This window comes from Diachasma alloeum, unplaced genomic scaffold (assembly GCF_001412515.2).
Source record: "Diachasma alloeum isolate Michigan unplaced genomic scaffold, Dall2.0 Dall_scaffold_00550, whole genome shotgun sequence".
Taxonomy (NCBI): domain Eukaryota; kingdom Metazoa; phylum Arthropoda; class Insecta; order Hymenoptera; family Braconidae; genus Diachasma; species Diachasma alloeum.
This window is the reverse complement of record NW_021680682.1, coordinates 361,558-376,105: the sequence shown is the minus strand read 5'-3', so window position 1 is coordinate 376,105 and position 14,548 is coordinate 361,558. Positions and strand designations below refer to the sequence as shown.

Below are 14,548 nucleotides of genomic sequence, written 5' to 3'. Positions count from 1 at the left end.
GCTACACTGCAGAGTGCGTGACACTGACCCTGGCAATGAGTATACTCTCCGAAAATCCTGGACGCGACTATGTAATAATGACAGACTCGCTTAGTGCATGTCAATCTCTCAGTACTGGAAAATTAACGGTTAAATCAAATCCATACATAACGGAAATTAGAGAAAAATACGTAGANGTGTTAAGAAAAAAAAAGGATCGGAATATTTCAACCTCTATTACAGGGAAGCCCTGGTACAAAAATTCCAAGCTGAAAAGAGAAATAATTGTTACTGTTAACCGGGTAAGAGCCAATCACTACCACCTTGCAGCCTCCCTGGCACAAGTTGGAATAACTAATGATCCGAGTTGTTCCTGCGGAGCAGAAGCTCACGATTTCGACCATATTTTATGGCACTGTACACTATACAGTCAAGAACGAACAAAGTTGATAAATAATCTAGAAAAACTTAACTGTCCACGGCCCTACTCCACCAAGAAATTCGCAGATGCAACTGACCATAATTTCATAGAAGAGATATGTAAATACTTGAAAGACTGTAACCTTCAAATTTAAAATAATGTAACACACTGGCAGTGTAAATAATTCAAACTACGGATTCCAACACTTTAAACAAATAAAATAAAAAAGAAAATGACAACGAGAAAAAATTACTGACGACTGGGTAAGTTGGCCGGTAAGTTTGCATCACGAGATGTGCATTAAGTTAGAAATGGTTAGAAAACGGTAAATTTACGACTGGCTGACGCACGTCAAAAATTACCGTCATTTTGCATCCCTAAATTTTCCACTTGTTTTTTCAGTTGTCAGGCAACCAATTTTCGAAAACAAAGCTTTCATCAGAAGCAAAACATAAAAATTGAAAAATAGAATATATGCCCCGTTGGTTTTTAAAAGAGGGATTTTTTGCACTTGTAACCCTTCGATTCTACGATGATGATATAGGGGAGGATGGGGCAAAACGGTCCCCCTTCAATCGTCAATATTTTCCGATTCAATAATCCGATTGGGATGAGTTAGAGCTCGTTTTGAAGAATGAAAAATTATCTTCAAAATGAAGTTAAAACTGGGAATTTTCACAATGTCATTCACAAGTTATTGACAATTGAAGGGGGGCCGTTTTGCCCCACCCTCCCCTATGTATACGAGCCAGGCATAGAATTAATTGTGGTGATTATTGTACCTTAATCTTCTAAGGTCAAAACCGTTGCAGTAAAACGCTCGAGTGGGGACTTTGAAATCCACTTTAGAAGATTAATTTGAATCAAAAATGACTTGAGTGCTCCGACGATTCTGTTGGAAAAACACCTTTCGAGGTACGAGAGAGACTGGATATTCGATTGGGCTCAGGGATGCGGAAAAATGACATGATACGTGACTGACCGGTCATATGATACGTCAATGACGGTTATGTGATAGGGACAATCATGACAATCTGTCGCCACGAGACAAAAACGTGATTGTTTTACCATAAGGACCGTCACATTCCATGTAATTAGTGGCACCCCAGGCGACAATAGTTCGAAATTTCATAATTTCTCCGTGATAACGGTCATAGATCGTCAATCACAAAGTGATGACAAGAGTGTTAGTGGTATTTAGGTTCAAAAAAGAAAAAAAAACAGTGGTAAATTTATTAACTAAATGGCATTGCTCTCATTGGGCATGTTTGAACAGTGGAGATCAATTGACAAATATGATTTCAGACAACATGAATTTTAGATTGAAAACTCCGAGCGCCGACTGAACCAAAATTCCACAATTCTTTATTACAATTTTCCACATAATATTCATCTGAAAACTCCTCAGAGTTTTCAAGCCGAACATTCCACGAAAAGTTTAACTGGAAATTCCATTCCACATTGAAGATTCCCTGGCTGAAGCCCCATGCCCCTTGCAATGAAAAACCGGCTAAATTGAAACATTTGTGACAAGAGTCTGTGACAGAAAAATTCTTGACAGTTACTTTACAGCTAACTAGTTGATTATCACTTGTCAGGCGATAGTACGACCGAAATTTTGACAGGAAAAAAATTCCGTCACATGATTGTCACACGACCGTCATATTTTTCTGACCTGAGAGATTTTAACCCTAGATTGGTCACCTTATGAGAGAATCCCCGCCGCGCGTCGTTTTTGTTTAATTACAATTGACTGGCTAACCGGACAAATTAAAAAATAAAATTGATTTTGTCAATTGAAGTGTCAAAAAATGTATAGTAGTTTTTAGACGAACATATTTCCCAAAATTCCTAAAGAAAGCTCATTATTTCGGACAGACGAATTATTTTTTCTCATGTTAAATGAAATTACCCATGACGCGACATTGCCAAAAACTCGCTAAACGTGTCCGGGTAGTGTAGAGTGAATTCGGCAATGCTGAAGCCTAAATACAGCGGCGAATCTCCGCGAAGGTGACCAAAGTCGCAGGGTCGCGTTTGGTGACCAGACTAGGGTTAAACGTGACATTATTTCGCATCTCTGATTGGGCTCTGTGTGACTATATTTACTATCATTTTAGTACCGCGCCATTACCAGACAATCTTTTTTTTATCTGAATGAGTGAAACATTCGAAATCGTGAAGATTATCTAGAGAAAGGTGGGAGAAAAATGGAACATTTTTCATCATTTCAAAATCCCAATATCTCTGTTCATAAACGGAACTATAAAGATTTAAATTTCATCACAAACGTTCCACTTTGCATGTTTCTCCTCTAGGGAAGAAAGCATTTATGGGAAAAACTGTCAGAGCTTTTCAATAGAAGGAAAAATACCAATACACATTTTTTTGAAGATTCTTTTCAACATTATCCATTACTGGAATTATTCAATAATCGATGAATGATTGTCGTGGATTCGTCGCATTGTTCGCTCAAGATTTTCATTTTGAGAGCAATGTGAAAACAGTATATTGTGCATCAAGGGCGGAAAGTCAACACTTTCCGCCCCAGGTGTACATTAGTATATTTCTAACCTAGGGAGGAAAAATAAAGGATCCTCAGCCGCCAGTGCAATTACCAGCCGATCCGAAGGCGAGGTTGGTAAGCACGCGGCTGGGGGTCCTTTATTTTACTTCCCGTGGTTAGAACGCGATTTTCCGTCTCGGCGTAGACGCAAAGTCAGAGTTCAGAGGGAAATGTAACTTTGCGCCCACCGGGACGGAATAGTATATTTCTAACCTAGGGAGGGAAAATAAAGGATCCTCAGCCGCCAGTGCAATTACCAGCCGAGCCGAAGGCGAGGTTGGTAAGCACGCGGCTGGGGGTCCTTTATTTTACTTCCCGTTCTTAGAACGCGATTTTCCGTCTCGGCGTAGACGCAAAGTCAGAGTTCCTTCCCGCGAAGCGGGAGGGAAATGTAACTTTGCGCCCGCCGGGACGGAAACGATTTTTTCGTCACGGCGTAGGCGGAAAGGCAGATTTTCCTCCCGCTTCGCGGGAAAAATAACGTTCTCACCACGGGAGGTAAAATAAAGGAGTCGTACCCACGTGCAGAATTACCACCCGAGCCGAAGGCGAGGGTGGTAAGCACGTGGGTAAGGGTCCTTTATTTTCCCTCCCTTCACTGATAGAACAGGTGGAACGATTCAGTTGCATCAAACAAGGCTTCTTAACTGTTAACTATTAACGAATCGTGGTAATAGTTAAAAAGTCTCGTTTGGTTCGACTAAACCATTCTATCAGTGTTGGTGGGAAATATACTATTTCTGAAGTTTGCATTGCCCTCTCTCAGTTAGGTTTCCCTTTTTTTTAGATTTTTGACAAACTATAGATTGCATTGACACGAAAACGTATACCGTTTTGGCCATTTCTCCGAGGGGCTACTCACTCCATAATTGAGTGACACTATGATTTCGAATGATTTCATTAATTCCAAATCAGTGATTTAAGAAAAATAAAATAAATAAATAATAGAGGTGGGGCAAAACGGGTCGTGTCAAATTATGAAAATCAAAATTGACAATAATAACTAGCAAATAATAACGATTTTGTTTGATTCCACTCCGTCAATCTTAAGTTAATGAGGATGAAAAGCGTTCTATTTTACAATTTTATTATGGCAGTAAGTACGACCTTTTACTACCACCATTGGCAGGCGTATCAATTTCAAAATCACAAATTACTTGCACGGTTCCCACTAGGCCAGTGCGCCACTAATTTCGATGATTTCATTGATTTCAAACGATTTTAGATGATTTCGGCGATGATTTCGAAAATGATTTTGGAGAGCTGAAATCACTTGATTTCATACCAGAATGGCGCCGTGATTTCGGGAATGAGAGCCTCGGAAATCATTATTTAATGAAGTCTAAAATCTCGAAATTTCATCACCGTTAATTTGTCCGTATTTAGGAATTCCCAAAAAGAAATAGAAAAATGTCGGAAAATGATTGCACGATTATGAAACTTCGCATGGCATCAAATAATGCTACAACGCAAAAGCGAATATATTTTTCGAGTCAGTCCAATTAATCGTGTCAGAAATTCAAGAAAAAAAAAGATAGAAAATTGGCTGCAAGGAGGCAATACATCCTTCAACTTCAAAATATTCATCAAAACCACGGTCTTAACGACTATGATCAAAACTATTCCCTGAATACACTTAAAAAGCCATTATCACATTCATCGATGCGTTACATGAAAACCTATTGATTGCATGAAAAAAAATGGATCAGACCATTCGTTACAGAGAAACCGTTAACCAAAATTTTATTTCACCTATGCACATATCCAAACCCACCTACTGAGGAATGGTGTTCTGTTTAACAAACATGACTACGGCCATGAGATTTGCCCACGGGGCACAGATAGATATGTATTCTGTGTATCTATTCTGTGCTCTGGGCCTGACCTTCCGACTTGGCCCTTAAGTTTGGTTTATTCATCCGAAAAATAACACGTAAATGGGAAAAAATTCTTTGAATAATTATGAGAATTCATTTGTTTATGGGCCATTCCGCCAAATATCGTGCCAGATCTGGCCTCAAAATTTACGATAATTTTTCCTTATTCTTCTCAATACTTATGTATAGAAAAGAGGATTTCTCGCCTAGCAGAGATCGTGTAGCTTAATTCAACGCGCTCCGCATAATTTAGCGTTTTAGGCTCGAAATTATTCGTTCTTATTTGACGAGTTAAAAAATGCTGAAAAAAAATTAAAAACAGGTTTCGATTGGAAATTTTCTGAATTTTTCAAAAATGGTGGTCATTCTGTTCCTCCACTTCAACTTCATGGTGAAAATCGAAAAATAAAACCTTAAACGTTGATTTGAGCCTGTTCCTCATTTCTTCTCCTAAATCTGATATTTTTTTTGAAAAATTTAGAAAATTTTCGATGGAATTGATTTTTGAAAAATGTGCGCTCGTGTATTGCATAGCCGGAAAGACAATGAAAAAAAATTAATAACACGAATATCGATTTTACATGATTTTATCTTGTAATTACAATTTTCATTCCATACATAGTTATTTGTATTGATGAAACGTACTTTCTTATTCCTTATTAACATCATAATATGCAAAGAGCGTGGAAAATCAATTTTCGAAAAATTCATTTTTGTTTTCCATTTCTCTGCCTATTCAGCAGAGGGAACTCGCCGGCCCTGCTCTCACTTACTAGAAAAACTGGTTTGAGTCCAGCGTTACAGTAAACAAATAAATTTGTCTTCGATGTCTGGTCATCAGATGCCTCAACTGAGTACTATGCTTCCCAATACGCGCACTTGATTTGAAACCTGATGTAAGCTCTAGACGCTCACTAGGTTCAAGCTTTTTGTTAATTTCCGACATGGTGACGGCTTGGAGAGCTCCACTGCGCCTGTGCTGTGCAGATATAAATACATTACGGCTTCTTTAGCCCCCACCTTCGCCGCCATACACGTTTCGCCACTGTGGCTGTCGTAATTTTCTGAACCCCTCTCCAACTGCGAGAAATTTCCCGTTAAGTCATGTGACTCCAAGTCGACGGAAGCCATATCCTGCGCGCCGCGGTCGCTTGCAATGCTCACTCTCCCTCCATGAAACACCGAAAGAAGACGTTTGCATATTTCCAACCGCTCTCTCTACAGTGAAGATGGGTTTCTAGTCGGGATCCGGCTTGCACACGCAAGTGTGCCGATACAACAACTATAAAAATGGAGTAAGTAAATCATCTCCAATCGTTTTCCATTATTGAAAATCATTTTTCAACTCTTTCATTCTGTGCAATTCGGTCATTCGGTTATTGTACTCACTCTGACCGCTGTCCGCCATTTTGTGAGTCATCGCGATCAATGCTTTGGAGCCACAAGTGACGAGTTTTGTTTCAAAAACCTCGAAAATTATCGAAAAAATTGGTCTTTGAAGTCGATATGAAAATAGTGAATAAACATTGGAAAGTTTTTGATCAAATTTTCGGCCATGTTTTGGTTTTGGCGCTAAAGAAAGGAGTGGGGGATTGCTTGGTGCCGTGACGTCATGAAGGATTGCATCATAAAGGTTAATAGGAGAAATAAGCAGACTAGAAATGGAAAAAACATTAACAAAATTAAAATTTGTCATCGAAACATTACATTTTTATTTTTTTCAAACCCATAACTTACTTTTTGTTCTATCTGTTTAGGAACGTGGAGAGTTTTCAAGTAGAACGTAAACCATTGTCAATGGACATGCATTCATTATGTTTCATTTTTAATGACGATTTTGTTGTGAGTTGGCGATCGAACTTGAAGAAAGATGAAAGATGAGTTTTAAACATACGGGTTCTTGAAAAGAGGATTTCCATATGTTTCACCTATGGTTCATATGTGTAAAAACTGATAATTAGGGTAAAAACACTCATTGTTTATTGTCTGTTAGCCACGCAAAAGCCTGAAGTGATAAAATCGAAAAAACAGTCCAGTGTATTCAAAATTAAAAGTTGTTCAGCTAAAAAAAATGAGTGCACTGGATTGTCCTTTCGATTTTATAATTTCAGGCTTTTGCATTGCTAACGGACAATTAACAATGAGTGTTTTCACACTAATTATTAGGTTTTTCTCAGATGAAACAGGGGAAACATGGAGATCCTCACTTAATATCCCATCATGTTTGAAACCCAATCAAGGAAGTGGACATTACTTGTAGTACAAAAAATATCACAAACAATGTCTTTCTATATATATTTTTCCATAGGGGGAGTGGGGAAAAATGATACAGTCGAAAAATGACTGTTTGATGCAATTGAAGCGAAAAATAATTTTTTTAATAAATAGTTTGTTTATCAACTTTTTTTTATTCTTGAAAGTACTAATGAGAATAATAATTTTCCATTCAGTAGAATGAACAATTATTGAGAAGTTTTGACAAAAGAAAATTTGTCAATGGATTAATTGAAAAGAAAATGAAATAGCAAAATCCAAAGTCTAGGGGAAGGCCCAGGGAGGGACCCAGAGAAGAAAAAAGGAAAATGTGATGCTGAATTTTAATTAAATGAAAAAAGAAAAGTGTAATCGGCCTAATCTAATCAATTGAATTATAAGACGAATAGAAAATTATTATTCTCATTAGTACTCCCAATAATAAAAAAAATTTAACAAAAAAAAATTTTGTTTGTTTGAATTGCGTCAAAGAGTCATTTTTCGACTGTTTCATTTTGCTCCATTCTCCCCTAGAATCGCCCATTCACTAGACAAATCACTATAGAACGACTATTCATGAATAATGAAGAAAAATTCACATTGAGGCTTACGATTTTTCACCATTTGACTCCATATTTATTTCTAATAAAAATAAGTAATCTAATGAGTAATCGATTTATTTATTTATTTCCAGGGCCAAAATGGCGCTCATCACGAGCTACGTCTTAGTGACGCCGCAATTAACGTTAATAAACTTATCATTGTTACACCAAGAGACAAAACGCAGCAGCCATGTCCTACGAATCCTGGATGTGGAAAGTGGAGCCGGTGTCCCCAAGTGGGACATCAACTGGTGACTCTGAGGATGACAGATTTTACACCGATGACAAATCATTATCACCATCATCATCAATCATAAGTGATCCCAACGATGGAGCTCTGTACGGCGAGACCCCCTCACGTGCCCAAGTTGCTACCCAACTATTGGAGGAATTGGATGAATACATCAAAGAAGGTAAAACATTGTATATTTCTAACCTAGGGTGGTAAAATAAAGAAGTCGTGCCCACAGGCGGAATTGCCGTGATATGTACGCGGGTAAGGATCCTTTATTTAACCTCCCGTGGTTGTGCCTACGCCAAGGCGAAAAATTTTACTTTTCATTATTTGATAAACATTTCGTATAGTGAAAGGCTCATACGAAAATATCGCAGGACCGTTCCTGCGGAGAATTTCAGAATCTACAACGAAAAGTCACTGGATATTTTGCGATGAGCTCTGTAATTTTCGAGCTATTTACAATGCCATCTGGCGATTTTTGCGCATCCATTGACAGATATTTCTGCAATTATCCACTGCAATTCTTTCCTCCGAAGATTTTCCTGAAATAATCTCCAAATGTTATGTTCATTTACTTTCCTATCAAAAGCCTCGCAATAATTTTTTCTCCAAAATGTAGACCCCGCCCCCTCCCCTTTCGAATTTTTCTCGACATTTTTTCCTTTCATTGTAGCTATAATGGTAACAAGACAATCCGACTCAGTTCACTACTTTCAAACAGCCAATAAAATCATTGCAAATAATACAGTAACTCTTGGAGATAATAATAATAATAATAATAATAATAATCTCGCAAGACAAAGTGGTCAACCTCCAGCAGACCAACTCTTTCCCCCCCTCGCTCCTAAAAGTCTCGAAGCGAAGGAGGGAAAGTCCAAAGATAAGTAAAAGCTGGGTTTCTATGTTGCACGGGTCAACAGAATGAACCACATGACTCCAAACGTGTTAAAACTTGTTCCACCCCCTCCAATTTTCCACAAAACCCCTTCTCCTCATCATCAGCCTTCTTCTCAAGTTGATCAAGTGCCACGGAAACCAGCGCTACCAGTTGAATCGTGTCAGTGCGAAGTAGTACAAACTAATTACTCACATTCTTCGTCTTAACGCACGTTTTATTGTTACTTGAGAATTTGAAAAATTGAGTTAAAAATTTGTTTCAATTCAATTTCATTGAAACAATCGCAATCAGCGATATCAATGAATCAGAGACTTGATTAATCAATTGAATATATTCATTGAAGACCAATTGATTGTTGAATCCATCTATTACAGAACATTCTTATCCAGACTATCAAACCATTGAGCAGTGTTTTTAAAACTTGTAGAACAATTTCTGATGCATTTAAATATTAATTTAAATAAGTAGAAGAACTGAAGATAAAAATCCGTGATACTGGCATCATTAAAGCATCACCGTGACTTTAAACCATCTCAATGTTGGAGTGTGCTAATGTTTTACAGTAGCATGCAGTTCGCGTATCGTTACACGTGGAATCGAGAAATCATTGTGAATTCCCAAAAATTGGTGAAAAGACGCTGACTAAGACATTTAAGAGTGGATACGTACAACGGTTGAGTGGTGAATTATTAAAACGCCGCCGAAGTGACCTTGTACAACACAACCGAAGATAACCACTGACAACGGCTAAAATATCCAGCGCAAGAATCATCGATTGATAAATTTGTTTTTTTTTTTCATTTCTTATTCTGAATTAAATTTTTTTTCTTCAATTCCACGGTAACGAGACTACGTTTTATTGCATTTTGTTAGAGTAGTTGATAAATCTATTGAATTCATTGAGACACGAGGGATAATGGCGATTTGTTATGCTGGTAGGTTTCCATGAAGTGTGTCCCCACTACCTGTTTCGTCGTAGCTCTAGGAAATTTTTTAGATGCTTGATGATTTATAAATACACATGGCCGAAGTATATGGTGATTTGAGAGACATTTGAGGGGGGGGATACAATCAATTTTACTGGCCGATGGCACATTCTCTGTTGACTGGGGGAAAATATAATGAGTAGAGTTTGACGCCTTTCAAAAAAAAAAAACACTTGTTAATTACAAATTTTCTTCGAGCTTATCGTGATATCACGGGTGAATATGAAGGAAGTACAGGACGGCCTTCTATATAGCTGAAGAAATTCTCGTTGTAGAGATAATTAAGACGAAGATGAGAGGAATAAAACCAAAGGCTCATTGATCTCAGTTATAACTAAAAAATGAGACAATGACCTCAACTCCTCCCCTTTCACTTATTCACGGATCATTGATGTTATTTATTGGACTGAATTTACGTTATCTACACTTCAATGATTTGAAGTGCGAACGTTAAACCATTGGATGCCTGTAGCGAGAAGTGAGCTTGGGGATTTTGTAATGTAAGCATTCTATGAAGGCTTTTTTTAAAATCAGGATTAAGTGCAATTCTGTCAGATCAAGGGGGAGCAGGGGTGCTCTAATGAATTAGTTTTGCCTTCGATCGAGCGTGACAATGAGCACACCTCCCACTGAACTGGTTTTTCTGCATTAGCAAATCAATGATAGATGTTTGAATAAAGTAATGAAGTTGAAAACTTGATTCTGTGAGATAGGGGATAATTTATGATGAACTGATAGACTATTATGGATACCGAGTGAAGTAGAAACTATTATTCGAAAATTATGATGGCTAAGAAAAGGTGAATGATTATTGTGAGAAGGACGTGTTTGTGCATTGATCGAAGGATGCAGACTATTTATTGAAGGCCGTGGCGAGATAATGGAGAACGGAAGATTTCTTCGTCATTATCTTGGCAATTAGTGGTTTCAAAAGAAAGTATGAGGAAACATTATTTGATACATTTTTAGGATCCAAAAACCAAGCTCTATCAATATTTGAGTTTGTACTTACTACTGTGAGTTTTAAAAGTCGCGGGCGATTGGAGTGAGCTTTCTCACACATTGAAGATCGATTACACATGTTTAAAAACGAATAATTAGTGCAAACAAAAATAATTGTTCATTGTTCGTTTGCCCCGCACACGTTTAAAATGTTAAAACTAGTCCAGGGCCTCCAATTTTTGAGCTACAGAGCTTTCTTTTTTTTTCAAAATTTTTGAAAAAATTGAAAATTGTATACAATAATAATGACGAATTAGTTTTTTGAAATTCGACTCCTACACAGCTAACTTCGTTTTGTTTAATATGAAAATTTGTGCCATTGGTATAAAATAGGCAGAAAAATTATTACATGAATGGTGCAATTTTTTATTGAAAAAATAACGGAATAGCTGTGTAGGAGTTGATTTTCAAAAAAATAATTTGTAATTGTTATTGTACACATTTTTTCAAAATTAAAAAAAAAAAGAAACCTCTATAGCTTAAAAATTGGAGGCGCTGGACTATTTTTAATATTTTAAGCGTCTGCGGAGCAAATGAGCAATAGACGATTAATTTTTTTGCACTAATTATTCATTTTTAGATATATATAATCGATCTTCTATGTATGAGAAATCGCACTCCAATAGTCCGCGACATTTAAAACTTATAGCAGTCTCCGCTTAACCTACGACATACGCATTTAGTTTGCCAAGGTATTTTCTTTCCGGGATATTCTTAATGCTGTAAGGTGAATTTCAATATCCCCTGTCTATGGCTAGCAAAGCGGAATACCGACGTCCCCACTCGAGCCACCTACTACGCTTTTCACCATAAAGGGTTAAACGATGGCCCGGAGTGAAAAAAAGCATAGAGCCTTTTTTTAATTCGAGGTTTGATAACGAGCAAACTTAATATATTACATATACGCTTAGGTTGACAAACTATTTTATGATGAGAGTGACTTTTTATTATGATAATCACATGAGTCGGGAACTACTTTATTGACCGCATGATTTCATCAATTTTATATTGCGATGCCCAAAAACTGCCTTTAAACGGAATGGAGTGGGATGAGAACCGCGGTTTATCGAGTCTAGTGACATGAATTAGTGTTTTTACGATCAGAGCTATATTTTCGGAGATTAATCGACAAAACCGTGAAATTCCACCTTCAAATTTGTGTGAACAATTGTACCGATCAGGGTTTTTCAAGATTATTTTTGGTTTGTTTTATTTTGAAAATTTAGCTTATTTAGAACTTTTTCCACTATGTACTATTTTATCATCCCTCAGCCTTAGACTATACAAGTTTCGGAGCTACTAACCGAATAATCGGTTAATCATTTTTGTGCAAGACGAAGCTAAAAAATTGCAGTCACGATTATTACACAAATATTTTTAGCACTATCAGAGTCAGAACGAAAGGTACAGAGAGTTATTTCGGGAATTATAAAATACTCTATGAAAGAGGTCTATTAATATTTTTTCATCCAAACGTTTATTTTTTTCCCATAACGTTGCCCTCGGGACATTTTGTAGTTATCGGCTGCTATCTAAGGAATTTGTCCCACTGATATTTTTGAAACTATTCAGGTATACCGAAAAATATCAAGAGACCTCTTCCGTAGATTACTTAATTTACTTGCTCATTGTGGATGCGTTGGTTAGAGGTAGGTTGAAGAGAGAGAGAGAGACAGAGAGAGAGAGAGAGAGAGAGAGAGAGAGAGAGAAAGGAAGAGGGAGAGAAAAAGAGAGAGAGAGAGAGAGTCCGGACAAGTACGAGTCAAACCGATAACTTCCCAACTACATGCTGTCTTTCTGTTTATTAAAAAAACGCCAATCCTAAAAGTTAGATCCGGATAGCTGAACAAGTGTTGAAACGATTTTTCTCAACATCTAATCAGAATCGACTTACATGGAAACACATCAATTGCAAGAAAAAGTTTGTAAATTGTAAAATCTCACGTTTATAGGTTATTGAATTACAAAATAGTATATTTCGATACGAGTGAGATGGAATTTTCACGACTGTGAAGTTGAATCACGAGCGGACCCATCGATTGCAAGAAAATGAAATCTCCATTTCATTTTCCAATCGCGAGGTATCGTTGGCCACAATCTCGACTACATACAAATACACACACACAAAAATGTTTTTAAAAACGTGCTAGAATGATTCTGGAGGTCATGGAGCAGGGGATATCGAGGAAATTCCACATTTGATTTTCGGGGTTATTGAATTGACCTCCGTCCTTCGGGTTGGGAAGTTATAGAATGTCTCTTCATAACTTTGAACCTCTCCCTTTTCAGTATATTCACAACATAATCCAACAAATGCATCTTCGATTGATCTCATTCCAACATCGTCTAAAACTGAATATATTGCGATTTATTTCAAGGGAAAGTTTGAAAATATGAAAATGAAGAGAGGAACATAGTTCCGTGGCTTAGGTCCACTGTCTACGGTTGCATGTTGTAGAGGGGAGGCGAACCGGTTGAGTATATTACACGATTCTAATTCACATTGAAACGCAAGACCAGCATGGAATTGATACATTTTTTTATCGTCTTTCGTTACATGAGATTTCGTTTCGATGTTTAGTTGCTTGAGGGCCAGACTATGTTTGCCATGGATTATCATTCTCTATGGCCTTGGCGATTTTTTTCCAACGTTTCAATCAATAGAAACGAAGTAATGATTGAGTGATAAAACAAGGTGTAGATTGTTTAGAGGAAATATTCTTAACACTCCGTTAGCCACGCAAAACTAACGAACAATCGATGAAAAAAATCTTTTAAAGAATCAACACCAAACTTTAAAGTATCGTTGATCAAACTACAAGAATTTCGACTGTAAATACTATCGTTAATTTTTTTTCCAGTTTAAAGTTGGGTAGCATTTTTCGGATATTCAGCACTTTGCTGTGTTTCGCTGCTTGTGACCCATATAGTCTTAAAGTTAAAATTGCTATATTTCATCCAAAACAAAATTTTTTATCACTGCTGCTACGTTCACCGCGTACTGAAAAGTGCCATTTCATTTCTTTGTAAATGAAAAAAGGCACAATTCGCCACTCGTTGAACGTAATATTACTGACAAAACATATAGTTCGAAACCTTTGTGACGGGGATTTTTCGGTAGGCGGAAAAAATAGACCAGGAAAAAATAGCCCCCCACATCCAAAACATGCTAAAACCGACCCAACTTGAAAATTTTTCGTGGTCGACTTTTTCCGGGATTCGAGATTTTTTTTCTAGCGGTTTTTACAAAAAAAATCGTAAAAAGTGCTGCGCAGCACTCATTGCGGGACCAACGGTGTGTTAAGCATGAGATCATCTCTATAAGAATTGATTTTAGGAGAAAATGTCGAGACATTTTTTAAAATTTATCACATGCTGAAAGATTTTTTGTCAGCTACAAAAGAGGTCTTTTGATGTTTTGCATTAAATCAACTAATTGCCGATATAATTACACAACCGGCAAACCAGCTACTGCTCTAACGGGGCTAAGATATGAAATCTACAGTATCACGATTTTTTTTTATAATGGTACGGGGTTGCGATCCCAGTGATTGTGGATATATGACTTATCAAGGATTTGTCGGTCTTCCTTCTTCCAAGTGGGGGAAATTATAATTAGGTGGAAGAGCGGGCGATGCGATGCCCTAGATATAATTTTTTGATAGGATTTTTCTTGTTCTTGATAAGGAAAAACAGGACAGTTACGAGCGTAATGTGCGCGGGGGG

The 14,548-nt window shown here is 37.2% G+C and overlaps 1 protein-coding gene across 2 annotated transcripts in view; it reads left to right on the top strand.

The window, feature by feature from the left end:
• Positions 1-5,976: 5,976 nt before the first annotated feature.
• The window catches only part of LOC107043167 (activating transcription factor of chaperone), a 14,092-nt gene continuing 5,520 nt past the window's right edge, over positions 5,977-14,548 (top strand). The window contains exons 1-2 of one of the 2 annotated variants that reach the window (XM_015264510.2): positions 5,977-6,138; positions 7,791-8,111. In XM_015264510.2, the coding sequence (XP_015119996.1) occupies positions 7,889-8,111 (223 nt within the window). In that variant the 5' untranslated portion in view covers positions 5,977-6,138; positions 7,791-7,888. Of the gene's footprint in view, positions 6,139-7,790; positions 8,112-8,999; positions 9,770-14,548 lie in introns of those variants that run through there. The other variant, XM_015264511.1, reaches the window with a different exon arrangement.